Raw genomic sequence first — 27,236 nt, 5'->3', positions numbered from 1 at the left:
AAAATAATGAATATATATTTTTTTTTTTTGCAAAAAAAAAGTGGGGGGGGCTAAAGCCCCCCCGTTCCGCGGCCCCTGTTATAGAATGAATAATCTAGACTCTGGCTGTCTGGCTACAGTTATTTTAAGTTATATATCATTAATATTATATAATTAGTTTCATCATGGACCTTATGTATTATATATATACAAGATCCATGGTTTCATTTCATTTTTCTGAAATGGTCTCTTTTTAAGTTTAATTTGGCTAATCTAGTACAAGTTATAACTATAACCATTTTATTTATTAGTTGTCATATTCTCTATGAAATATAATTATAGTACCCTGCTTAAAAAATTAAAAAAAAAAAAAAAGCAACAAGGAAAAGTTTTATTTCCCCACACTTCAATCTAAGACTTCGGGTTTCTCGCTGTTAAAAATAATATTAGCCTAGATTTATTGTTCTATTCTAAGAAGATGAAGTTTGGTAGAAGAAACAAAAGATGACGGGGGCTTTGACGATCTTTAACGAAAACATAAAGTTGGTATATATTAACCTATAACACCTCCCTCTATTTGGAAATGTTAATTAATCGATTAATTAAACAAATTAGTGATCAATACTCACCGCAAACACTGCAATTAACACCTCCTCCGTAATCCACGTAACTTCTTAGAATACCAATAACATCGCTCAGTTCTAGTTCTCTCGGGCCTCTTCCACCGCTGTCATAGTGCTTAGGGGCTTCAAATCGGGTCCGTTTTGGCCTGGATTGAAAGTCGGAGAGGTGAGACGAATGGATGCTAGTCAAAACCATGGTGACAGTGCCAAATTAAATCGAAAATAACAAATTTTCTGCACCTGTCTAACTATTGTTGTCAACCATTATACACCTATAACCCGCTCTCTGTACTCTAAACCAATCAGAACTCCGCTCATTCATAACTTAAACCTATCAAAACAGTCAATTAGCCATTCTCGCGGGAACTACTGTCAAAACAGCGCATGTCTGACCCCAGTTAACCCTCTTTTCCCGCCATTTACCGTTATCTTGCTACTAAAAATAGAAGTTCGTAATGTATATCATACTCGATTAACCAGATTCTAATTTACTCGATCTACCAGTCACAGTTACAATGACATTTTATCTACTGGCGTGTAAAATAATTACTGGTCAGTAGTGGTCAGAATTTATATTTATCTATAAAAAAATATATTTTCGTGGAAATATTATTTTTAGTATATGACATTAAAAATTGTTTTCCTAGACCAGAATATTTAGATATTATATGAAACTATTCTGTAAAAAAATGGATATATGACTTGAGAATTTCTGAAATAAGTCAGTAAAATCCAGGCAAAGTTGAATTTATTTATACTCCTAGATGTCAGAATGTCTATTCCAATGTCTATTATGTTTTTTTTTTTGTTTTTTTTTTTGGAAATTCAGGAATAGGAAACTGTCAAAATGTAATATTTATAAATATGGTAGAGAGAGAGAATCGCCACAAACTAGGTCATTTCGGGACTATCATAAGGTTAAATTTTATTTTCATAATTCACTTGTGCATAGGGGTCTTTAATTAGCAGTGGGAGGAAACCAGAGGACCCTAGAGAAAACCAACGATGTTGGACAGACGACCCTACTCCTTGTCACGCTCAAACGAGGAGACAAAACCACGCCTCTCGACTCAGTGAGAGACCTTATAATCTAATGTGCCTGCATTAAGGCATTCGAACACCCCAATCCCCCATTAGAAATATGAATACTGAGGTCTCTACCCTAGCATCTATTTTAATTTGATTGTCAAGACATAAAATAACAGGGTGGATGTGAAAAGAATTCTTGGTGTCAATGAAATTCCAGACAAGGGCTAGGGCTTTTGGACATCTAGTCCCTTAGAACAAGGTACAAAGCCAAAACTATTTTTTACTGTGTATTATGCTCCAACTGGGCTAATGAAGACGAGCATACGCCATACAATGTGCAATGAGGGAAATTTTACCCAGACAGCAGCACTATGGCCTACTCTTATATTAAATTCCAACTGCCAAGGGATCTTTTACCTGCACACCAATGTGTACATGGGACCTCGGTTTTTCGTCCTGTCCGAACGACTAGACAGCTGTCCTTCTCAGGCCTTCCGTCCTGCATAACTGACATGGGGAACCACGCCTAAAAATCTGGATGAACTTTCTTGGCCAATGCAGGGATTGAACCCTAACCCTCCAGACTAGCGAGTCAGCGTCTTACCCACTTAGCCACCGTAGCCCCTGTATTATATGAGTAACCCACTGTTGTGTAGAGAGGCCGAGAGAGAGTGAAATGGAGTTTATCTTCCACTCTGCACAAACTAATGCATTTTGGGAATCGGGACTAACACAAGGTTAAATTGCGCATAGGGGTCTTTAGCAGTGGGAGGAAACCGCAGGACCCCGAGAAAACCAATAAAGTTGGACATGTGACATTATTCTGGGAATTGAAACCATGTCACCTGACTCAATGACAGCCCCCCCCCCCCCCTCACCCACCCTTGCATGTAGTCGTTCAAGTATACAAAAAAAAAAACCAAGAAGATAATTTATAGAAAACATGACTTTATTATGCAAAATGATTTTGTTTAAAATAAAATAAGAATTTTCTCCTATGATACATGGTTCATAAAGAATGATGATTTCTTTAATAAAACAAAAACAGAATTCTTAAAACCTGATTCAAAACACCAGGTAGATAACATCACCAGGTAGATAACATTACCAGGTAACATCACTTGGTAGGTAACATTACCAGACTGGTAATATCACTAGGTGACATCACCAAGTAACTTCACTAGGTAACATCACCAGGTAACATCACCAAGTAACTTCACTAGGTAACACCACCAGGTAGGTAACAACACCAGGTAGGTAACATCACCAAGTAACTTCACTAGGTAACATCACCAGGTAGGTAACAACACGAAGTAACATCACTAGGTAATACCACCAGGCAGATAACAACACCAAGTAACCTCACTAGGTTACATCACCAAGTAATGTCACTAAGCAGGTAACTTCACTAGGTAACATCACCAGGTAGGTAACAACACGAAGTAACATCACTAGGTAATACCACCAGGCAGATAACAACACCAAGTAACCTCACTAGGTAACATCACCAAGTAATGTCACTAAGTAGGTAACTTCACTAGGTAACATCACCAGGCAGGTAACAACACCAAGTAACGTCACTAGGTAACATGGACCAGTAACATTGACCATTTTTAATTGGTAATCAAATATATAAAATGTATATAACACATAAAATGCCAATCAAATAAAAAAAAAATGCTTTTGTAAAAACTAGACAGCCCTCTGATTCGGCATAAATTATTTCATTAAAAGTTATCAATTAACAAAAAATAGTATTAAAAAGTGAAAGGTTTTTAACAAAAACTAATTAAATGACTTAAAAAATGCCTCATATAAACATAAACAAAATAGTTTGAAAAGAAGATCTTCCATTATATAAATATTTTTTTATTATCAAATATGGACAAACGATGATCAGTATAGGTTTTTCATCCTTAGTGTACCCAGATGCAGGATGCAGGGTGGAGGGTTTCTGAGAGATAGAGTTTCCTCCCTTGGACCCCAAAGAAAGAGTTGAATTTGGGAAACGAGAGAAAGGGTTTGTTAATGAAATGCTGACAGAAACGCTGGACTCTTATCAGGGGTCTCGGATTTACAAGTCATGATTAACAGGTATTGATAGCTGTAAAATTCACCTGTCAAACAATTTACATTTAATAGAAATTTTGCATTTAAGAGAGTTTGAAATGAAATTGGGTTTGTCGTTTTACATTTTCATCAAGTTTAATCATAAAACGTTCAATCTGCTTAAAATACAGATCTATATTTAAGACACCGTGGATATTTTGTAAACAGTATACGAGTCGAGTCGTGTATCCTATAGTTTTGCGAAGCAAATGTAACGAACAAGGATAAGTCATTAACAATGACTGATTCACAAACAACAAAATAATAATTAAAAACGTGTGTAGTATAAACTAAGCAGATGTAAACGACTGTCGTTTAATTTCGACTGTTCACGTATTTCATCGAACATTTTTGATTAGGAATTACAATAAAATTTTTAAAAATCAAATATAAATCACTTTATCTACGTTCATATTACATTAATATGTGCTTTTAGACCAATTTCGCCTGTTTTAAGGTTCCCAAAGAATAGAGCCATACGCCCTTTAAACCAATATATTTAAAGTACACTGCATTTTTATTGGTTGGGAGTTAAAAAAGAAAAGACATTAGGTTGTGTGCAGGCTTTTCATTGGATGAGTACAAAATTTGGCCAAAGAAAAAGGCCTCATTCGAAAAATATTTTATTTTATTTTAACCCTGGTTTACTGCTGGTGCACTACGGAGAATATGAGTGGTGAATAGCTTCTTGTATAGGTTTGGTATCGGATAAAATATAGATGAAAGAAAAATAACTCAGATCTTGACTGGGTAGGTTTATTTAACGTATACTTAAAGGATATCGGTCAAAACTGTCTTAGACTGGGTAAACGTTGCCTTATTGGAATCCCGGTAAAACTTTACTCACATCACGAGCGGCATGGTACATCATAGTTTTGACGACTGAAGCCACATGACGTAAACATGTTAGTTTTCACATTTCGTGTTAGTATCATGTGACTAATATACCAGTTCCTATTGGCTAACTCTTAAAAACTGTCTGCTACCCGTCGTAAAAAGTCGAACATATGCGACTCACTAAAGACAAGTTGCGGACGGCAAAAATTAGTTTCAGGTTGGTCAGGTTTTACTAATGGATTCAGTTTTCGATCGCCAGTCCCAGATATAAAAAATAAATTTGACAAATGCCATAAGGGTGACATAAGCCTGACCTAGGTTGTGATAGTCAGACACTAAAATTTTGAATTTGAGTAATCAACCAAACCACTGTATGGATTAATATTGACCAGTCATTATAGTATTTTGGCGAATAATTGATTCCATACAGCCATAGTCGAAGTCATTATGAAAATTTGCCATAAACTGTAATATTTTTAATTTTGAATGTTTTCTGGAAGAAAAACACAGACAAAAATAAAAAGATATTTGCATAAATGATTTTACACTCTAGTTGGGCTTCAATAGAAGAAATGGAAGATGAAATATGATTAATTAGAAATCTGGATATATAGACCTAATTGGTTACAAATTGTAAGATATATAGTAGTAAAGAGTTCAGCCTAAATATACAATACATGACCTTTTGCATCGGTACGAAAATGAACATGTCATCAATTCATGTGTTACTTGTGATGTCATCAATTCATGTATACTTGTGATGTCATCAATTCATGTGTACTTGTGACATCAATTCATGTGTACTTGTGACATCATCAATTCATGTGTACTTGTGATGTCATCAGACGACTAGGCCAGAAAACATTAAACGAACATGATTACGTTTTCCTGTTTATTTCAGTTCCGATGCGAAGGGTCACTATTTATTATGAACATGTAAGAAAAGATTTAGATGCACTTGATTTCAAACTCTGGAATCTAATTTCAAATTGTCCTTTTCTGATATACACTACACTATAAATTTGAAGAGTCTTATGTTTTGACTTAAATGCTTATATATTGTAGTGGTGATTAAAACGACAAAGTTCCATGTATTACACTACCATTAGGGTATCGTTTAGTTGTTCTGTTTTACCAGAAGTTTCTGTATTTAATGTTTAGTTTCAAACAATTGTTGGCAAATTGTTTAAATATTGGGTTCTTATTATCGCGTAGCTTAAAATGTTCCGTCTAGATTAGATAATGAGTGTTCCGTTTACAACTGTTTTCTTTCACTAGAAATGTTGAGTAATTAACAGACTAATTAATTACTCATCACCACTAGTGAAAGTAGTAAACCTGACAATCATTATCTAATTAAGATGGAACATTTTAAACCTAATATTTTTTGATGATTCTCAACGAATTTGAACAATTTGCCAACAATGTTTTGAAACTAAACATTAAATACAGGAACTGGTGACAACTATACCATAGTAGTGTTAATACAGGTTATCTATAAAATAAAAATACATTGTTCCCCATTCTACATCCAATAATATCAACATCCAGACAATTCATTCAATTACATGTTTCTCATTCATCAACAACTTAAGAAATTTACTCGTAAAATCAGGTTCACAAAGCAATCTCAGACTAGGGCAAAGTATTTACTTAAAATTGTTTGCCTTATTTTAACTAAAATATCGTCCTTTATAAAACTTTTGTTGTTTTAATGTATCAAATACATTAATAAGAAACTATGTGCAAAGTTTTGTGTTTTTGGATCAAAGATATTTCTCATAAACAGGGATTAAAATTTGAGTAAATTCTTAAGTTTGAGAATGTGAACTTTTTATACAGCTTTGATTTAAGTTGAAATCCCCTGAAAATTAAAACAGCTTTAATTTGTTAATCTGGTTGAAAACCCCTGATTAACTTTTAATAGTTTAATAGAGAGGTCTTTACTGTTTTAAATAAGACTCCCTTTTCTAATTTAACTTCCACCGCCCTGGGTGGCAGGACTCCCTTTTCTAATTAAGTTCCACTGCCCTGGGTGGCAGGACCCCCTTTTCTAATAAAGTTCCACAGCCCTGGGTGGCAGGAATCACATTTCTAATTAAGTTCCACCACCCTGGGTGGCAGGACTCTCTTTATTAAATAAGTTCCACCATCCTGGGTGGCGTGAAACCCTTTTTCTTAAATAAGTTCTTAAGGACTCCCTTTTTAAAAACAAAAAACATGAAAGTGACGTGACACAACAATTGACAACAACAAATCAATCTATATACATATAGAACATATATATATATATATTACAGTATGTATGTACTACCTGTTACCACAAACTAGAAACTTGGACGTCACTACACTGTCATGTGCCAGCACAAGGTGACAGTAGTGACGTCACACAACACAAGAGCCAGCTCTTGTTGTGTCAATATTATGTATGCATGTATAAAGTACAAGAAAAATAACATACAACCAAGGTGGTGGTAAGATTAGAGTTTCCGTATATATATACATTGATATATTTATCTTATACAAACCAAGAACACATCTTATTGGTTGTCTCTTAGAATTAAACACCAATCAGAATTCATGTAAAGTACTGGACAAAACAGGATAACTACACAACAAATTACAGTCTGAATTTTGATACAAAGACCTTGGTTTACATCCCATCCACACAACTAGATACTTTTCTGTGAAGAATTAAAATCTAAATTTGTGTGATCTAAGCATACACTGCCTGTTGCATGGCTTCTGCCGATTTGTCTACATTCTGATCCCGATGGCAAAAACTTTATGAGAGTACAATGAATAACAAATTCTACTTCAAACTATGCTTCAATCTGATTGGTTATTAAAGTTGATGAACGAAAACTTACAACCAATTAAAATTTGATAGAAGTTTGTAGGCAAAATCCAACAATATTACATGAGGAAACTCATCTTCCACCACCTCGGTAAAATGTAAAAAAACTTCTCTCCCTACTTCCTGTAGATGAGAGTAATGGATGTATCACTTACAATATGAGAACGCTTTCTCGAAAACGTAAATTAAGAAATTTTTAAAGATACTGCATTTTGATAGGTTTCAGTTTTAGACCAATGACATGACAGCATTTTAAAAATAACTTCTTCTGAAGTTTCGAGAAATCGGCCCCTGAACAACACTTTCAAGTACAAGTACAAATCATTCTGTAAGCCACACTGCCTAAATAAAGATACAAAACATTGTGATACATTTACCACGACGCTACAGGACCCGACAAGAACGTATTTAATAATAAAAAGTTTCTAGACAATAACAAAAGGTACAGATATTAATATAAACATATTCAGCTATTGTTTAAAGGCACTTGATCAAGCTCGGGAAATTCTTTTTTTTTTGTCAAGCACTTTGAAGCTGAAAATCACTCCCCATAATTTCCATTTGTTTATTCTTTACATCATTACTGTGTCTACTACATCAATTGATGTCCTGGTACCTAATTTGTAAAAAATATAAACTGCCCTGTGATTGGCCAAGAGGTAAAATTTGTACTAAGATTTTAACTAGCAACCAATGAAATATCTGCATCCTTAAAATATATTACAAGTAGGCTCCTGGCTACATTGACTCCAAATATCGTTTTCTTAATTAAGTACATGTACCTCTGCCTTTTGAATGAAAGGAATGATTCTCTTTAATATGATATAACTTACTTATAATATCGCTGACTTTATAGAAATTTGGAGAGCTTCTTTTTTTTTTATTAAAGATAGTTATATTTTTCAGCTAACAAGCTAAAGTTAAAGTATAATATCAATTCAACATATGACATTCACAAATAATTCATGCCTCAAATAATCTTATTTCATAAAGGGAAAAAAAACATGATTCTTGTCAGGTCCTTGTGAGTTTTTGTTTCCAGTCATTTTAACAACAAGTGATTATGAAAGAATTATTAAATTATAAAGAAAGCATATAATCGAGATTTGTATTGAAAGAGTCAAATATAATTATGATTTTAATACAAGACTGAGTTATCTACCCCTAGATCTGCTTCACAGGACTGAAAGTTAATAAAATGAGGTTTAACATCCTACTGGGATAATGAAGATGGGCATATGCCGTACAGTATGCTAGGAGGGAAATGTTGCGCGGTCAGCGGCGCTACAGCCTACTCTTATATTGAATTCCAACTGCCAAGGGATCTTTTACTTGTACGCCAATGTGTACAGGGGACCTCATTTTACTGTCTCAAACAAACAACTATTAATTGTCCTTTGCCAGGTTCTACATCACTGACAAGGGGGAACCATGATGGAAAATCATGACAAACTTTCTCTGTCAACACAGGGATCGAACATGAGACCTCCAGGTTACCGAGCCAACGTCTTACTCATTCAGTTACCGAGACAGAAAAGAAAAGTTAAAAGTTTGATTCGTCTGTATCTTGAGGCTCAAGCTACAAATGCAGTTGAGGCTATGTTTTTGAAAATGGGGTTTGAAAAACATGCTAGTTTTACAGTATGTAAATTGATCGATGGGTCATGAAAAATTGCGGTCAATTTCTTAACTCAAGCAGTCATCACCAGCATATATGGCGGAGTTGGTATCCTCTTGATCATGGTATTATGGAGATCCAGTCTTGCCTGAACTGCATCAGGGATGGTTCCACCCATCTTATTGTAAATACATTCGCAGTCTTGAGAGTTTAACTTGGAAAAATCACGACAACCAAAATGATACAAAATATTCAACACCCATGAACTTAAAGGTCCACGCTACACCTGGATTAGAATCTAAGGGAGATAACTCAGTCTATGAGACTACCTATAAAATTTGATTCTTTCCACTAGAATCAAATCAGGGGCTGGAAATAACAGTAAGCCACATGACACTGACAAAGTGAGGCACCCATACTCTGATGTCCAACATTTTTTCAGGCAATGATTTTGTTCTTTCTGTGTATATCTCAGCACAAAGACAAAATGTCAGGTACAACTCTTGAATGTGTCGGACATCTTGTTATTTCCAGGCCGTGATTACATGTTTTATTGTTTATGATTTTACAGAATAGCTAAAACAAAGAATGACTATTTTATAATTATCAAAGATGCATTATGTAAGATTTAGGTACAGGGCTGGTCATTCTTGCTAAAATAGCAATTTTCATTCAAATTACTTTATGTCTGAGCGACATTATCACTGTTTGAAGTTTTAACAATGATTGTTTATCATTTTAGCAACGTTACTTGTTAATAGAGACTAAGCATCGCTTCTCCATTTCTAGGTTAAATCATTAAATGGCGATCCTATTTTAATCCGTTAACATCTGTGCCATCCGATGATCTAGAGTTGATTATAGGCTTGTCATATGAATAAATGTCTAAATAATAGTTTATATAAGATATGAAGCCAAAATATATTTTTGTAATAGGCAGATTTAGCTCTTACATAATGCATCTTTAAGCAAATTAAACAAAATGAGGTATATTTCCACCCCTTCGATGCCCGTTTAATTAATTCAAATGATTACCGGTATATAAGGATATAGGCATACAGATCATATTGTTATAAATATGAGTGAAGTTTCATACAAATGAAATGATTTTAAGATGAAGACGGAATTCTACAGACATAGAAGTCAAAATAATATATTATCTAAATGTTATAAACCTTTTGATTCGGGTTCATTAAGAAGGTGATTTCATTTGTGCATAATAGTTACCAACTTGATTAAAATACAGATCTATATTTCGTTTCATTTTTTTATACCTTCGATGACCTCTACTACATGAAGATCTGATCGGTTGTCATGGAAGGTCGCATCAAGGTTCATACAAGCGGCTTTTGACCCTATGACGTCTGACGTTTGATTAACCAATAAGCTGTTATGTTTCTAGTGGGTTACGCCAAGAGGTCGCCATTGGCTAATCTCTCACATCAACCAGAATGCAGGTTATATAACAGCTCTTCTAGATCCTAGTGTAGTAAAGATAAGTAAAATGAAATTTTAAACTATAAAAAACGAAACGAAATAGGATGTATGTTTTAACCAGATTGACTCTAGTTAACGATGATAAAACCTCCAAGTTTATAATAACTATGTGTAATATTATATTTTGACTGGAGTCTATGGGAACTGCTCGGTGCAGAATGTTCCGAGTATCCCGTATGTTTTGACAGGAATCTATGTCTGCAGAATAAAAAGAGACTATATATATATATATCTATATATAATGTAAATATGTTACAATAAGTAAAAATAATGACAATGTTACAGAATGCTACATTTGACTTTCTTTCGGCGTCGACGCCGTCTGTGGTGATTCTTTAGATCTTCAGGTTGATCTCTAAAATGATAAATAATTGTAACAAGAAATTAAAAACTTTGAGTTTAGAACGAGAGAGAGCGACACAAACTAGGTCATTTCGGGAGTAGCACACGGTTTAATTTTATTTCATTAATTCGCTTGCTCGTAGGGGTCTATAGCAGTGGTGGGAAACTCATGAATCCGAAGAAAACCCACAAGGTTGGACAAGCAACCCTACTCATTGTCACGTACAAGCAGGGATTCGAACAGACACATAACTCAATGACAGACCTAATGATGCAACGTGCACACGTTAACCATTCCCGACCCCACCCCACTCCGGTTTGAATTACAACTGTCACAGGATCTTTTACGCACTACCACCTTGTTATCGAGAAGTCAGTCTCATCCGAACAGCCGGTCGCGCAAAAATTTGACAAATGCAAACCATGTATGAAATATATCCAATTAGAATTGAGATCCGAATCTGACACAGTTCTTTCAGTCCCAAATAATCAAATCAGATCTTGAGATAAGATGTACGAAGAGAGCAGATTTATTATAATGCCTGATTCATCACATCTAGGGAATAAGATCGTGAAATAGAGTACCCTGAGATTCTCTCTAGAATAAACCGGACACAAAGACAGACATTGAACAAGAGCATCGCTAACGCAGCAATATACGTCCACATTCCTGTTTTGTTTGATATGGTCCAGTTTGCATTGAGGGTCTGTGAAATAAAACTGGGTTGTAGGACTGCTATCAGTTTAACACTTCGTTCACATTAACAGAACACAATTTTTATTTTAAAACAATCGATGTCTTTATTCCAAAAAAATGACGTTTCGAATAGGTATGCAAAGTTTCAAAAGAATCTGTTAAGAATTGCGGTCTGTAGGCAAAACACAAGACACACAAACATTAGGTGTGGCTCTGTCCCAAGGGGTCGAGCATGCACCAAAAATAATAATAGAGGTCGGCCTTAGGATTAAGGAATAAGTATAAAAAGTAGCCTTAGGCTATAAGGAATAAGTATAAAAAAGTTTTCAAGATGATCGATTAAGAAATGCGGTCTGCAAGTGACACACAGACATAAAAAAAGAAAATGGGCGTAGCTCTGCCCCTGGGGGTTGGGTATTCACCACAAATAATAGGGATGTTCCTTAGGATAGAAGGAATATGTATGCTAGGTTTCAAGGTGATACGATAAGAAATGCGATCTGTAAATATAAGGGATGGGCGTGGCTCTGCCCCTGGCGGTCGGGCATGCACCAAAAACAATAGGGATCATCGTTAGGGTATAAGCAATTCATATGAAATTTTTTCAAGACGATTGATTAAGAATTGTGGCCTGTAGGTGACACACAGACATAAAAAGAAAAGGAAATGGGCGTGGCTCTGCCCCTGGAGGTAAAAAAACAATAGGGATCATCGTTAGGGTATAAGCAATTCATATGAAAAAATTTAAAGACGATTGATTAAGAATTGTGGCCTGTAGGCGACACACAGACATAAAAAAGAAAATGGGCGTGGCTTTGCCCCTGGGGGTTGGGCATGCACCCAAAACGATAGGGATGTTCCTTAGGGTACAAAGAATAAGTATGCAAAGTTTCAAGATGATACGTTAAGAAATGTGGCCTGTAGACGACAAACAAACAAATACAAAAAATGGGGGTGGCTCTGCCCCGGGGAGGCGAGCATGCACTAAAAACAATAGGGATCATCCTTAGGGTATAAGGAATAAGTATGTAAAGTTGATACGTTAAGAAATGCGGTCTGTAGATGACAAACAAATAAATAAATATAAGGAATGGGCGTGGTTCTGCCCCTGGGGGTCGGGCATGCACCAAAAACAATAGGGATCATACTTAGGGTATAAGCAATTCATATGAAAATTTTTCAAGACGATTGAATAAGAATTGTGGCCTATAGGCGACACACAGACATAAAAAGAAAAGAAAAAGTTCGTGGCTCTGCCCCTGGGGTCGGGCATGCACCCCAAACAAAGAATAAGTATGCATAGTTTCAAGATGATACGTTAAGAAATGCGGTCTGTAGATGACTAACAAATAAATAAATATAAGGAATGGGCGTGGCTCTGCCCCTGGGGGTCGGGCATGCACCAAAAACAATAGGGGTCATACTTAGGGTATAAGGAATAAGTATACCAAGTTTGAAGAAAATCCAGTAAGAATTGCGCCCTGTAGGCGACACAAAGACACACGAAAAGAAAATGGGAAATGGGCGTGGCTCTGCCCCTGGGGGTTGGGCATGTACCCCAAACGATAGGGATGTTCCTTAGGGTACAAAGAATGTGTATGCAAGATTATAAGTTAAGAAATGTGGCCTGTAGACGACAAACAAACAAATACTAGAAATGGGCGTGGCTCTGCCCCTGGGGGTCGGGCATGCACCAAAAACAATAGGGATCTTCCTTGGGGTATAAGGAATAAGTATACCAAGTTTGAAGAAAATCCAGTAAGAATTGCGCCCTGTAGGCGACACAAAGACACACGAAAAGAAAATGGGCGTGGCTCTGCCCCTGGGGGTTGGGCATGCACCCCAAACGATAGGGATGTTCCTTAGGGTACAAAGAATGTGTATGCAAAGTTTCAAGATTATTAGTTAAGAAATGTGGCCTGTAGACGACAAACAAACAAATACTAGAAATGGGCGTGGCTCTGCCCCGGGGGGTCGGGCATGCACCAAAAACAATAGGGATCTTCCTTGGGGTATAAGGAATAAGTATACCAAGTTTGAAGAAAATCCATGAAGAATTGCGCCCTGTAGGCGAACCACAGACACACACACACACACACACACACACACACAGACAGGGGCGACGGCATAATACGTTCACATTATGAATGTGGACGTATAAAAATGAGCAAAGAAACAGACATAACTTGTAGTTACCTCCCTTGAATGGAAATGAAATTAAGTCAATTAGCAGATTCTTCAGGCTATGGTTGAAAGAGGGCAACTAGGTTATTTTAGGGCTAAAATATTTTATTTCAAAACCGGAAGATCATGAGAAAACCCACGTGGTTGGGCAGACGATCCTCTTCCTCATCATCAAAACCACACAACTTGAATCAATGACAGACCATAGTTTTACGAATAAGATGAGCATATGCCATACAGTGAGCTATGAGGGAAATTTTGCCCAGACAGCGGTACTACGGTCTACTCAAATATCATTTCCAACTGTCAAGGGTTCTATTACGTGCACGAATCTACATTATTCCTTGCCAGACTCTCTGTGCTGCACCACTGACAAGAGGAAGCCACACGGAAAATCCGGATGAACTTTCTTAGCCAATGTTGGGATCGAACACATGACCTCCAGGTTGGTGAGCCAACGTCTTACTCACTGAGCCACCATGGCCCCTCCTTACGATTAAGACAATTCTTGAAATTTACCTGATAACACGAACAACATCATGAAAAGCTTGGTCAACATTTAATGGTGGATCTTTAGCACTTGTCTCTATATACTTTATCTATAAAAACAATAAATATATAAGAATTCTTCTTCATCAAATTTCATAGGACATAAAATTGGATGTCCTACTGTTCTGCACAATCATGATAATGAGAATTCACACAGGGCCCCTGAGTTCAGAAAGCCTTCTCAGACTTAAGTTAAGAATTTACTCAACTTTCAATCACTGTTTATGAGAAATATCTTAGATTCAGAAACACAAAAATTTGCACATATTTTCTTATTGATGTATTTGATATATTAAAACAACAAAAGTTTTATAAAGGGCTATATTTTAGTTAAAATAAAGCGAACAATTTTGAGTAAATTATTAACTTTAGTCTGAGAATGTTTTGTGAACTGGTGGCCAGGTCTTTTCATTCTTTAAAAGCAGGTTTGGATAAGGATCTATAGAGACCCTAAGCACTTAGAAGATTTTGATGCCCCCATAAAGTATACAATTCAAAATGTAAACAATAATAAATCATAAACAACCCGTCAAGCACGTACATGTAGTTAGAGTTTTTCTGAGGTTTTATACACGTCTTATCTATTAAGACAAAGAAGGCAAGAGGAGACAAAAAACAATGACAAACAAATCAGAAATTCTTATTTAATGTTTTAAATTAAATATTTTGAATTTGTCATCTAACAAAGCAGAAATTCTGTGGTGTCTCTCTTCCTACGTTGCCCTAAGCACGTGCTTAATGCAAGCCTGGAAATAAGATACCTGTCACTGACAATGTCACCCACAGATTCAGGCTTTGTCAGACACAAACCACTGGTGCCTGTCATTTTGTCTGGCACTGATTTGTCTTTTTTATTGATATTATTAATATATGTCCGGCACTTAAGCTGAAAATGTCAGGTACTATTTCGTTAGTGCCTGACATTTTGTCAGGTAAACGTAAAAGCGTTATTTCCAGGCCTGGCTTAATGGTTAATAGAGAACTGTGTAAAAGTAATTCTTGTGTTTAACTCACCCGAAGTTGTCTGGCTAATTCTGATCCCGCTTCTGTCGTTACTTTACGTTGATGAACTAAATCTACTTTATTAGCTACTAAAATCATAGGATACGTATCTCTGTAATATAATATGACACAAATATAATGAGAGAGAGAGAGAGAGAGAGAGAGAGAGATGGGGTACATCCATGGCAAGGTTTGGGGTCATTTGTGTGAAACTTATCACAAGATTTTCGACTTAGATACTTTTGATAGTGTTTACTCAATGACAGACCTTATGATACAATGCGCACGACGCACATGCTAACCATTCAGCCACCTAACCCCCCTCCATTAGGCCACCTAACCCCCCTCCATTAGGCCACCTAACCCCCCTCCATTAGGCCACCTAACCCCCCTCCATTAGGCCACCCAACCCCCCTCCATTAGGCCACCCAACCCCCCTCCATTAGGCCACCTAACCCCCCTCCATTAGGCCACCTAACCCCCCTCCATTAGGCCACCTAACCCCCCTCCATTAGGCCACCTACCCCCCCTCCATTAGGCCACCCAAGTTGTAAAATGAAAATACTGTGACCCAGAGAAAACAACAAGTTTAAAAAGGCGACCCTTCTCCTTGTCAGTCAAGTACAAGCTGGGGATCGAAACCACATCATTTTACAGACCTTATGATCTAAACCCCCCCCAATAAATTAATGTTACATTACATACCTATCCTTTACCCGTAATATCTGTGTATGAAAGTTCGGTATATTTTCAAAACTCTGTTTATCAGTCACGGAATAAACCAGTAAAAAACCATCTCCTTTTCTCATGTACTGTTCTCTCATGGCACTGAACTCTTCTTGACCCGCTGTATCTAACACTGTAATGACAAATAACAAATTTAACAAATAATAACAAATTTAACAAATAATAACAAATTTAACAAATAATAAATAATAACAAATTTAACAAATAATAACAAATTTAACAAATAATAACAAAGTTAACTTTCATGGCACTGAACTCTTCTTGACCCGCCATATATCTATCACTGTGATAAATAATAACAAAATTAACAAATAATTACAAATGGTACTAGATTCATTACAAATATAACTAGCAGTTTTAGATACACTGAAATGTAACAAAAAAATAACAAATTTAACTTTCATAGCATTGAACTCTTCTTGAGCCACTGTAATAATAACAAAATTAACTTTCATGGCACTGAACACTTCTTCACCTGCTGTATATAACATTTTCATGTAATAAATAACAAATTTAACCCTCGCGGTTATAGATTCATATCAACCATCTGTATCTAACACTATGTGATAATAACAAATTCAAATATCATGGTACATGTACTAGACTCTTCTTGACCTGCTGTAACACCCTAATTTAATAAATAATAACAAATTCAACTCTAGGGGTTCAAACGACATAAATAATAACAAATTTAACTCTAGTAGTGGTTCATGATGATGATGATCGGCAACTTTAAAACCTACAAATATGAAAAGTAATTTTAATCATTATTATGAAAGTCTGAATTGTACATCTACAAGAGAATTTAGAATTGAGCAATAATAATTGTGTGTTATGTTTAATATGCCCTATATTTCAGATGTAAATGTCAAGCCAGTTGAACATACCAGAACTTATAGTATACATGTACTGTGGGTTATAGATGTTACTGAACAGTATAATACAGTATAACTTGTATCTATACTGTGGGTTATCGATGTTACTGAATGGTATAATATACTATAATTTGTATATATACTGTGGGTTATAGATGTTACTGAACAGTATAATATAGTATAACTTGTATCTATACTGTGGGTTATCGATGTTACTGAATGGTATAATATACTATAACTTGTTTATATACTGTGGGTTATCGATGTTACTGAACTGTATAATATAGTATAACTTGTATCTATACTGTGGGTTATCGATGTTACTGAATGGTATAATATACTGTAACTTGTATATATACTGTGGGTTATAGATGTTACTGAACAATATAATATAGTATAACTTGTATCTATACTGTGGGTTATCGATGTTACTGAATGGTATAATATACTATAACTTGTATATATACTGTGGGTTATAGATGTTACTGAACAGTATAATATAGTATAACTTGTATCTATACTGTGGGTTATCGATGTTACTGAATGGTATAATATACTGTAACTTGTATATATACTGTGGGTTATAGATGTTACTGAACTGTATAATATAGTATAACTTGTATCTATACTGTGGGTTATCGATGTTACTGAATGGTATAATATACTGTAACTTGTATATATACTGTGGGTTATAGATGTTACTGAACTGTATAATATAGTATAACTTGTATCTATACTGTGGGTTATCGATGTTACTGAATGGTATAATATACTATAACTTGTATATATACTGTGGGTTATAGATGTTATTTATTGTATGGTACAATAGGCTAGACTAGTACTATTATAAATTGTGGAATTTACTATTAAGTACTAATGATAATAATAAATCTGGTTAGTAGGTTAAATCATATCTATATTAACTCTGACTAACACTTCTATACAGATCAATCATAACAACTGGCTGGTGACTAAATCCCTATTTTACCTCTAACTAATAGTCTATACAGGACCGGAGCCTTAGGCTGCTTACATGTACTAAAGAAGGACCTAATTTTGCGAACAAAATGACAAAAAGTAAAATATATATTTGATACTGTGAATTTATATCAAATAAATGAGAGATTATATAAATACACATGTGTATATTACTGTATGGTGCTCAAAATTGTTTTTTTCCTAGAGTTGGTTTGTTAAAATTCATTGGGATTTTCCGGGGATGTCACTCGTGTCAGTGGTGCAGGATAGAGGGCCTGACAAGGCGCAGCTGTCTAGTCGTTCAGATGGTATGAAAAACTAAGGTCACATGTACATTTTGGCGTGCAAATAAAAGATTTCTTGGCAGTTGGAATTTGTTATAAGAGTAGGTTGTAGCGCTGCTGTCTGGGCAAAATTTCCCTCATAGCACACTGCATGACACGTTGAAATATATATGTTAGTCCCGAAATAACCTAGTTTGTGTTGAGTGGATGTTAAACCCCATCTCTCTCTCTCTGTCTTTACACAGTTCTCACTATATAGTAATGTTATTTAAAACTGTATAAATAAAAGTGAATATTATAAGAACATCCTGCCTGATAGGTAATTTAATACTTTATACATTAATCACTCATATTACACAAAAGTTTATTGTGTTTATTTTAAATTAAATGCTTATATGTAGACTATCAAACAGAACTAGAAACTTGTCTAGTAGTTTGGAAGGGAAGAAAAACTTGTCAGGCAGGAAATAGTCTAGCAGTTAGGATGGGAAGAAAAACTTATCAGATAGGAAACAGTCTAGCAGTTAGGATGGGACAAAAAACTTAAAAACTTGTCAGGCAGGAAATAGTCTAGTAGTTAGGATGGGAAGAAAAACTGGGGTCCTGTGTATACGTAAATGAACCATCGGCAGATGGGATTTGATGAAGTGCAGGAGCAAATGCCGCTGTCCAGGCAAAATGTCCCGCATAGCACACGGCATGGCATATGTTCAGGTGTGATTTTGGGTGGACAGGTCAGATATTTTCGAAAAGTGGTTTCAGCCACAGTGTTGAAATCCACGGGAATTTTGAATATTATGTACCATGATGTCCGATTGGGTATATTTCTGGTCGGACAATATAGGACGTTTTGAAAATAGCGTCGGACAAGTCCGGAATATACGGGCGAAATCACATCACTGGTTAATAGGTACATGTATCAACTTGTCTGGGTTAAACACTGCTGTAACCCGAAACGTCTCGCAATCATGATTTGACTTTTGTAACGTAAACAGATGTTTCTAAAATTATGTACAACAGTCATCAGGTATGATTTTGGATGGAAGGACATTTTATTTAACCAGTGGTTTTGTCCATAGGGGCCAAGTTCACAGGAGTTACATCAGGTGCTAACTGATTAGGGTAAAAAAAAAAATGTCCCAAAACATCCTACAACTGATGATTTTGCTACATACATGTAATCAACAAAATTCCATAAAATTTTCCTAACATAAACAGGCGTGATGTTGTGTGGATGGACATTACGTCAATAGGCAGACGAAGTGACTTATCGTCAATAGGTTACGGTAGGAAGATAAGTCACTTCGTCTGCCTATTGAGGATTATAGCCACTGCAGTGGTTAAGTCCACAGGGGTCAAATGGGTATTAACTGGTTCTTGTTTGGGTTAAAAACCGTCCGTGGCCCGGAACGTGATCACAATTGTGATTTTGATTTTAAGGCCAATCAAATCCAATAAAAGCTTATCTGTGTTAAATACCAATGATTATTTAACTTAGGGTATTTATTATGACTTTAATCTCCTCGTATTTAGGTCATCATCCTACAAGTAAACATGGAATATAGAGGTTTATAGCCTAATCTGTTGGCTCAACACCAAATGTCTTGAGGGCCAGGACCCAACCCTTTATAAACATTTAATCCTACATACCTATACATGTACTTGTAGGTTGTCATAAATACTTCTTAAAAGTCACTGATTCGCGTTTACATTTGATGGAGAATATCTAATTTTTCACGGTTTAAACATGCATTATGCAAGAGCTAAATCTGACTATTGCAGGTCTTTCTTTAGGCCTGAAATGTTATCTAAATTATTAATTAGACATTAATTAACTTATCCAGACCATAATCAACTCTAGATGGCATCTGATTTCTCCGATATTAAATAGATTAGAACAGTTCAGCCATATTTTGATTTAAGCTAAAAATGGTGGAGCGAGACTTATCCTCGAATAACCAGTACGTTGGTTGAAATTATTGCATGCGTCTTGTCAAACCTTCAAAGGCTAATATCTTCGCTCGCAATAGAGTAATTTGTATGAAATTTACAAATTATTCATTTTACATTATCTATTTTCGAACTATTATAGTAAGAATGGCTAGCTCTTTATCTAAATCTTACATAATGTATCTTTAATCCCAGCTAAACTGTATTCAAATTGATTAAGAAAACAAAATCAATATACCAACAGTAGATAATCTCATGGTTTGGATTAAATCAAATTAAAGGATATTGTCTGTAGTGGTTGCCAAATACTCAGAGAGTAAGGGGTTGGCTCCCTAACCCAGAGATCCATTGTCAGTGGTGGTGGTAGCGGTTGGAGAGCCTGGCAAGTGACAATGTATAGTCCCGTGTACACATTGGCGTGAACGTAAAAGAATCTTTAACATTTGGAATTCGATATAAGAGTAGGCTGTAGCACCGCTGTTCGAGTAAAATTTCCCTCATAGCACACTGTATGGCATATACATGTACCCGTCTTCATTAGCCCAGTTTAGGAGCAGAACACCAGAACTTGTTATACCCCATTTCATTTCATTTCCATTTCGTATGCCAAATATTTCCAATTCATCATACATAGATAGACAAGTTTCTTTGTGAATACTGAACAGAATTGAAACATTTTTAAACTGATGGCAACATTTAGAATCGTCTGTATCAAGAAGTTGGGTAAAATGTAGTCATGGGCAACAATTTCAGATAATCTTGGATTAAGATGTGACAAATTACAAAATGTTTGTAAAATGGAGAATGGGAATCGACAACTTGTTGAAAATATTGCGACCTGTTTAAATGGGCATTATGGAAGATTAGATAAAGAGCTGACAGTTCTCGCTATAATAGTTAAAATCTAGATTATGAAAAGGGAATATGTTGAAAATTTTAGTCAAATTACTTTTGTCTGAGCCAATTTATCGCCTTTAGAAAAACAGTGTAGCTTCGATAATAAACAAAGTCACAATTATCCATTTTTTAAATGAAATCATTAAATGGTCGAATCGTTCTAATCTACTTAAAATCAGACCCATTTGATGGCATCGAGAGTTGATCGTGGTCTTGGCAAGTGAATAAATGTCTAAATAATAATTTATATAGGCTAACATTTAAGGCCTAAAGGAAGACTTGCAATAGACAGATTTAGCTCTTGAAAAATGCCTGTTTAATAATACTAGGAAGCCACGGTGACTCATTGAGTAACAAGGACTCATGACTAACCAGGACGTCCTGGGTTTCAATACCCATGTTGGCTGGGGAGTTTCTCTGGGATTCTCCAGCCTAATTTCTCCTTGTCAGGGAAAACAAAGTGTCAAGTCATTTGGATGGGACAAAAATAACATTGACCTGCACACAACGGAAACAGTGACAATTTGATGTAGATTATGGCGGAAACATCGCTGTCTAGGGAAAAATTTCCCTCCTAGTACACTCCACGCTAAACCTGTTTTATTCCCAATTCCCTGTTTAATAATACGCTTCATATCGTAAATTTTTTTGTATTTTAAATTCAAACTGATTTAAACAATATAGAGATGACAAGGCCCCACCCATATATACAACAGTCAGTGAGTACATTGTATAAAAACTATAATACTATAGTTCCCCGATATTAGGTCAATAGTTATTTCAAATATGTCAATTGTATGTATAATATATACATAGTATAAAAACTATAGTACATGCTATTGTATTAGTCAATATTTCAAATATGTCAAGTATGTACAGAATACTTTATATTTTATTCAAGTAGAAAAAACAACTGTCTAATATGTCATACTAACCCTGAGAAAGGAAATGAAATGTGGTTTAACGTCCTACTGTTCTGCTCCGACTAGGCTAATGAAGACGAGTATATGCCATGAAGTGTGCTATGCGGGGAATTTTGTCACGACAGCAGCACTATAGTCTACTCTTATATCGAATTCCAACTGTCTGTCAAGGGTTATTTTACAGTACGTGCACCCCACATTGTTCATTATCAGGCCTTCCATCCTGCACCACTGACGACGGGGAACCACGCCGGAAATTCCTGATGTACTTTCTCGTCCAACAGAGTCTCCAGGTTAGCGAGTCAACGTCTTAGTCACGAAGCCACCCTGGCTTTCCATACAACATGTAGTGAGAACAAGAGAGTAATGGGGTTTAAAGTCCACTTGACACAAACATGGTCATTTTGGGATTAAAATATGGTAAAATTTAATTTAAATAATTTGCATGTGCACTGAAGTCTTTAGCACTTGGAGGAAACCGATGTAAGAGTAAGCCGTAGTGCGGGTTTTGATAAAATTTCTCTTATAGCACACTGTATGGTATATGTCGTCTTTATTAGCCCAGTCGAAAGAGCAGAACAGTAGAACGTTAAACCCCATTTCATTTTATTCTGAAATTGATTGAAGTTTGTTGATAAAGAGGACAGTAAACCCCATTCTATTCCATGTAATACTAGTGGTTTGGGTGTTAATTTATTCAACTGTGATGTAATAGTTTACTAGGTATAAAATAGTTTGATTAAGATTTGTAAACACCTGATAAACCCTTATATAAATAATATACTCCACCCTACCATATCTACCTGTACCTGTACCATAGTCAACCTAATAATATACCCCACCCTACCATATCTACCTGTATCATAGTCAATCTAATAATTCACACACTAAACACACAACATGCAATTAAAAAAAAATATCTTTTTATTCCATTTTTCCTATTCAGTAGTTTTCGTTTTCTTCAAGTCATCATATAAAAATATGTAACTACATATGTAAAACTAGTGGGTTTTACGTCATCTGGTTTCCTTCCACTGCTAAAGACCCCTACATTCAAGCAAAATATTGAAATAACATTGAACTATATTAGTCCCGACATTACCTAGTTTGTGTCAAGTGGACGTTAAACCCCATTTTTCTCTCTCACTCTCCCTTTATTAAATGTCTGCTTAACATCCATCTTGGAGTGGTTGGATGGTCAAATGGTTAGTATGAATCGTAAGGTCTGTTGTTGAGTCAACTGGCGTGGTTTTGAATCCCCGGTTGTACGTAACAAGGAGTAGGGTCACCTGTCCAACCTCGTGGGTTTTCTCCAGGTCCTCCCACTGCTAAAGACCCCTACATGCAAGCAATTATTGAAATAAAATAGAACTATTATGTTAGTCCCGAAATGACCTAGTTTGTGTCGAGTGTCTCTCTCTAACAACCAGTTAGTTATTGTGTTATTATATTCAGTATGGTAATACCTACATGTCACTGGGTGTAGTCTACATGCATTACACAATACTAGTAAAGTACAAGTAAATAGATAACACTATTGTTTAATTTCAATATTTTAAATATATAGGTATATTGTCTAATCAATAGATATACACAGTGTCAGATCTATAAATACCATCAAGGTAAACACCCTACTGTCTTTAGCCCTTTAGGGAGTTAAATGTACATGGGGTTTAACATCCTACTGTTCTGTTCTGACTGGGCTAACCATACAGTGTGCTATGAGGGAAATTTTGCCCAGACAGCGGTACTACAGCTGAGTCAAGTGGTATGGGTTTGATTCCAAGACAAGGAGTAGGGTCAGATGTCCAACTTTGTCGATTTTCTTTGGGTCTTCCAGTTTCCTGTCACAGCTAAAGATCCCTACGTGTACATGCAAAAGAATTATTGAAATAAAATTGAACCATATGTTAGTCCCAAAATGTCCTAGTCTTTCTTGTGGCACTGTAGAAATGTGCAATTTTAAACAATGAAATGCATATTGAATACCAATAATATAAAATATCATTTTTATATCATTTTTTAAGACTTCATACCTTTTACACTATCTACATGTATATTCAAAGTTTTTCAATTTATTACATGACAGCTGTTTACAAAGCATTGAACCAAATTTTTCATTATTTCATAAAACAACAAAGAAAAGCTAAAAATAATTTTTCTGAATAATTCTAAAAATAGTAACTTATGAAGGTGAAAATGCGTTGTAATACTATGAAAGATATGTAAATTATGTCTAGGGTCTACCACCCTGATGTCTTTTATTATAAGATTGTAGACCACTGTCTCATTCTATTCTACAGTGCGTATTTATAATCAATCAAGCGTAAAATATGAATATCCACAAGAGAACAGGATATTAACCTCTATACAAACACCTGTACCTTTACAATATTACCTGTACAATATTACCTGTACCAATATTACTACAGGTATACCAAATCAGTCAGCTGGAATTCCTGTTTTAACCTGATTTTAATGAAGGGAGAAAATGATGCCCCGTCCCAATTCTTTTCTCACCACAGCAAATTTCAACATGTTTTTTTTTTAAAGTAGCTTTTTTCTTTTGGAGGGGGGGGGGGGGGTACAGTATTACTCCTTCATACCTAAATAATTTTATTTAAATCAACCTGTCCATATATCATGTAATATGTATTGAACGTTAAATTTGTAATAAACAACAACCAACATGTGATGGCTTCATAAAATGACTCTACCACTAGAAGGGTAACACAGGGGTCACGATTCACAAATCTAATGTTATTTAGCCTTACCACAATAAGGATGACAGGATGGAGGAATGGTTGCACCAGGGTTGTCAGAGAGCGAGAGAGAGAGAGAGAGAGAGAGGGGTGGTGGCTTTTGAACATAATACATTTAGTTTTATTCTGTGGATATCACTTCAGTGGAATCAAGACTTAAAATAATAATATCGTCATTTATAAAGCGAGTTAATATTGATGGATAGTGCATAAATGAGCTTTTCTTTGTTTTCGTAATTGAGATAGCCGTGGATGTGAATGTCATTGATACTGAGGATGTAAAAGTTTTCTGTAATTAAATCTTACAGTAACATAATATAACTACCATATATAGTATTGTATGTGTGAAAATATGCACTTAGCTGGAATCAAGAGAGAAAGAATGGGGTTTAACGTCCACTCAAAACAAACAAGGTCATTTCGGGTCTAACATATGGTTCAAATTTAATTCAATAATTTACTTGCACGTAGGGGTCTTTAATAATGGGAGGAAACTGGAGGCCCCGGAGAAAACCCACGAGGTTGGACAGGCGATCCCACGCCTTGTTATGTACAAGCAGAGAATCACGACCACACCACTTGACTCAATGACAGACCTTCTGATCTAAAGTGGATGGATAAAACCATTTGACCACCCGACCCTCCTACATGTACATGTAATTCAGCATGCATATCAACATAATGAATATTCATGGTATATTCTATTCCAAGAATAGAAGCAGAGAGAGAGAGAGAAATGGGGTTTAACATCCACTCGACACAAACTAGGTCATTTCGGGACTAACACACAGTCTTAATTTTATTTCAATAATTTGCTTGCGCGGAGGGGTCTTTAGCAGTGGGAGGAAACCAGGGCACTAGTATATTCGAGACTTAGCCTCGCTTTCCCATTTTTAAATTAAATTTCTAAATTGTGAACTGTTGTAATCTAGTTAAAATCTTGAGTATCCGATGCCATCGAGAGTTGATTATGGCCTGGATAAGTTAATTATTGTCTAATTAATAGTTTATATAACATTTCAGGCCTATTTAGCTCTTGCATAATGTATGTTTAACGTTTAATATTTACACCTATATATCCCCCACACAACAGTAGTACAAAAACAGACGTTAGGTTGAAAGAGAGGTGGTTTATTCATATTCATAACGTTACAAGTTAAAAGACTCTTTATCCAATCCACAATAAAAACGTGTACATGTACATGTAGATGAATTAGCTAGGTTCAGGTGTTGTTTAGTTTAGTTGTTACTGTTAGAAAAAATAAGTTGACAAGATTCTTAAATCGGCATCTGTCACCAAATATTGATAAAGTCTTTATTTCACAATACGTTTATTCAAAAACTATTAAAATGTATCAATAACGTACAGTAATCAATCTAATAACAACTGAGATCCAATATATGTAGCAACCACCTGTTGGTTTCTCTTCTCTAACAGTAAGCTCTATAAATCTTAAGCCTGTGCCAACAATATTTCTGACTTCATCAGAGGTGTTCAAAATTACTGAACGATCATAATTCTTTAGTTGTAGAATAAGTTAGTGATGTCATTTGAGATTCAAACACAGATGCTTATAGCATCTACAAATATTTGGCTAGCATTTGCTATAATAGTAAGTGATCCCTCTATTTGGACAATTGTCTTTTAGGATCAGCTGCTCAGTGGGTTTATTATTAGTTTCATTAATAAAATAGTCAAAATGTAAAATCGAGTAGGTCTAAAATATTTCATAGGCTTAAGTAACTTTTTGCTCCAGAATTTTGCTTCATCTTACCGTACGAACTACGGAATAACAATAATATCAAATGGGGGGGAAATGTTTGAGAAATTATAGGCAAAGGATTACATAGAGATATATGGACATCCTATTTACAATTTAATCAGATTAAATGGATTTATCAGGTATCATGACACCTGTAAAAAAAACAACAATGTTAATCTCATAATTCTAATATAAAAGTTAAACTAGGCCTACTCATAAAATTTGATGACTCATTTTTGATTAAGAAAAAACTCACCATCCAGCAGACAATTTTGACCATCTATCTGCGTGTGTTGTGTATAGGAATCTTCAATGGTTGGGTCATAATCCTGAACGAATAATTGTTGAAAAAACTGAATAGTCAGTGCCGATTTCCCCACGCCTCCATCGCCGACAACTACCATGTTATAGGTAATTTCGTGGTCGTTCGGAGGTTTTGGCATTTTATTAATTTATCCGTGCTGTTCATACATACGATTAAAATTGTGCGCTGTTGACAGGGTGATTGCCCAATTTTCTGACTGTCCGAGCGATGAGTCGTCTGCTTATAAATGAATCACCCAAACAAAAAAAGTACATGAATAGGTTCTCGCTTCGCTTTCTTGGCTCCTGTTAGGCGACCTTGACATTTAACGGGCACCTGTTAACAAATTATACACATCGTAAATAAACGATTTACAATTTTCAAAAATATTTCAAATAAAATTATGAAAATCACATAAAATTTTATTTTG

At 35.5% G+C, this 27,236-nt stretch overlaps 1 protein-coding gene across 1 annotated transcript; it reads right to left on the bottom strand.

Moving 5' to 3' along the window:
* Positions 1–2,562: 2,562 nt before the first annotated feature.
* Positions 2,563–27,124, bottom strand: LOC126807641 (ras-related protein M-Ras). The gene is made up of 5 exons (XM_050532382.2): positions 26,759–27,124; positions 16,029–16,182; positions 15,336–15,435; positions 14,292–14,371; positions 2,563–10,904 (listed from the first exon to the last, which is right to left on the bottom strand). The coding sequence occupies exons 1-5, from the start codon at positions 26,943–26,945 to the stop codon at positions 10,829–10,831; spliced, it is 597 nt and encodes a 198-aa protein (XP_050388339.1). The 5' UTR covers positions 26,946–27,124; the 3' UTR covers positions 2,563–10,828.
* Positions 27,125–27,236: the final 112 nt, after the last annotated feature.

The sequence above is a fragment of the Patella vulgata genome, chromosome 9 (genome assembly GCF_932274485.2).
Source record: "Patella vulgata chromosome 9, xgPatVulg1.2, whole genome shotgun sequence".
NCBI lineage: Eukaryota > Metazoa > Mollusca > Gastropoda > Patellidae > Patella > Patella vulgata.
This window is presented reverse-complemented; position numbering and strand designations above follow the sequence as displayed.

Bases quoted from the DNA above. Each gene is read 5' to 3' on its own strand.
- LOC126807641 (XM_050532382.2), bottom strand. From the start codon at position 26,945: ATGCCAAAACCTCCGAACGACCACGAAATTACCTATAACATGGTAGTT. The intron at 16,183-26,758 runs GTGAGTTTTTTC...TTGTCATTACAG, and splicing joins TCAAAATTGTCTGCTGGATG to TGTTAGATACAGCGGGTCAA. The intron at 15,436-16,028 runs GTATGTAATGTA...ATTATATTACAG, and splicing joins ATATTACGGGTAAAGGATAG to AGATACGTATCCTATGATTT.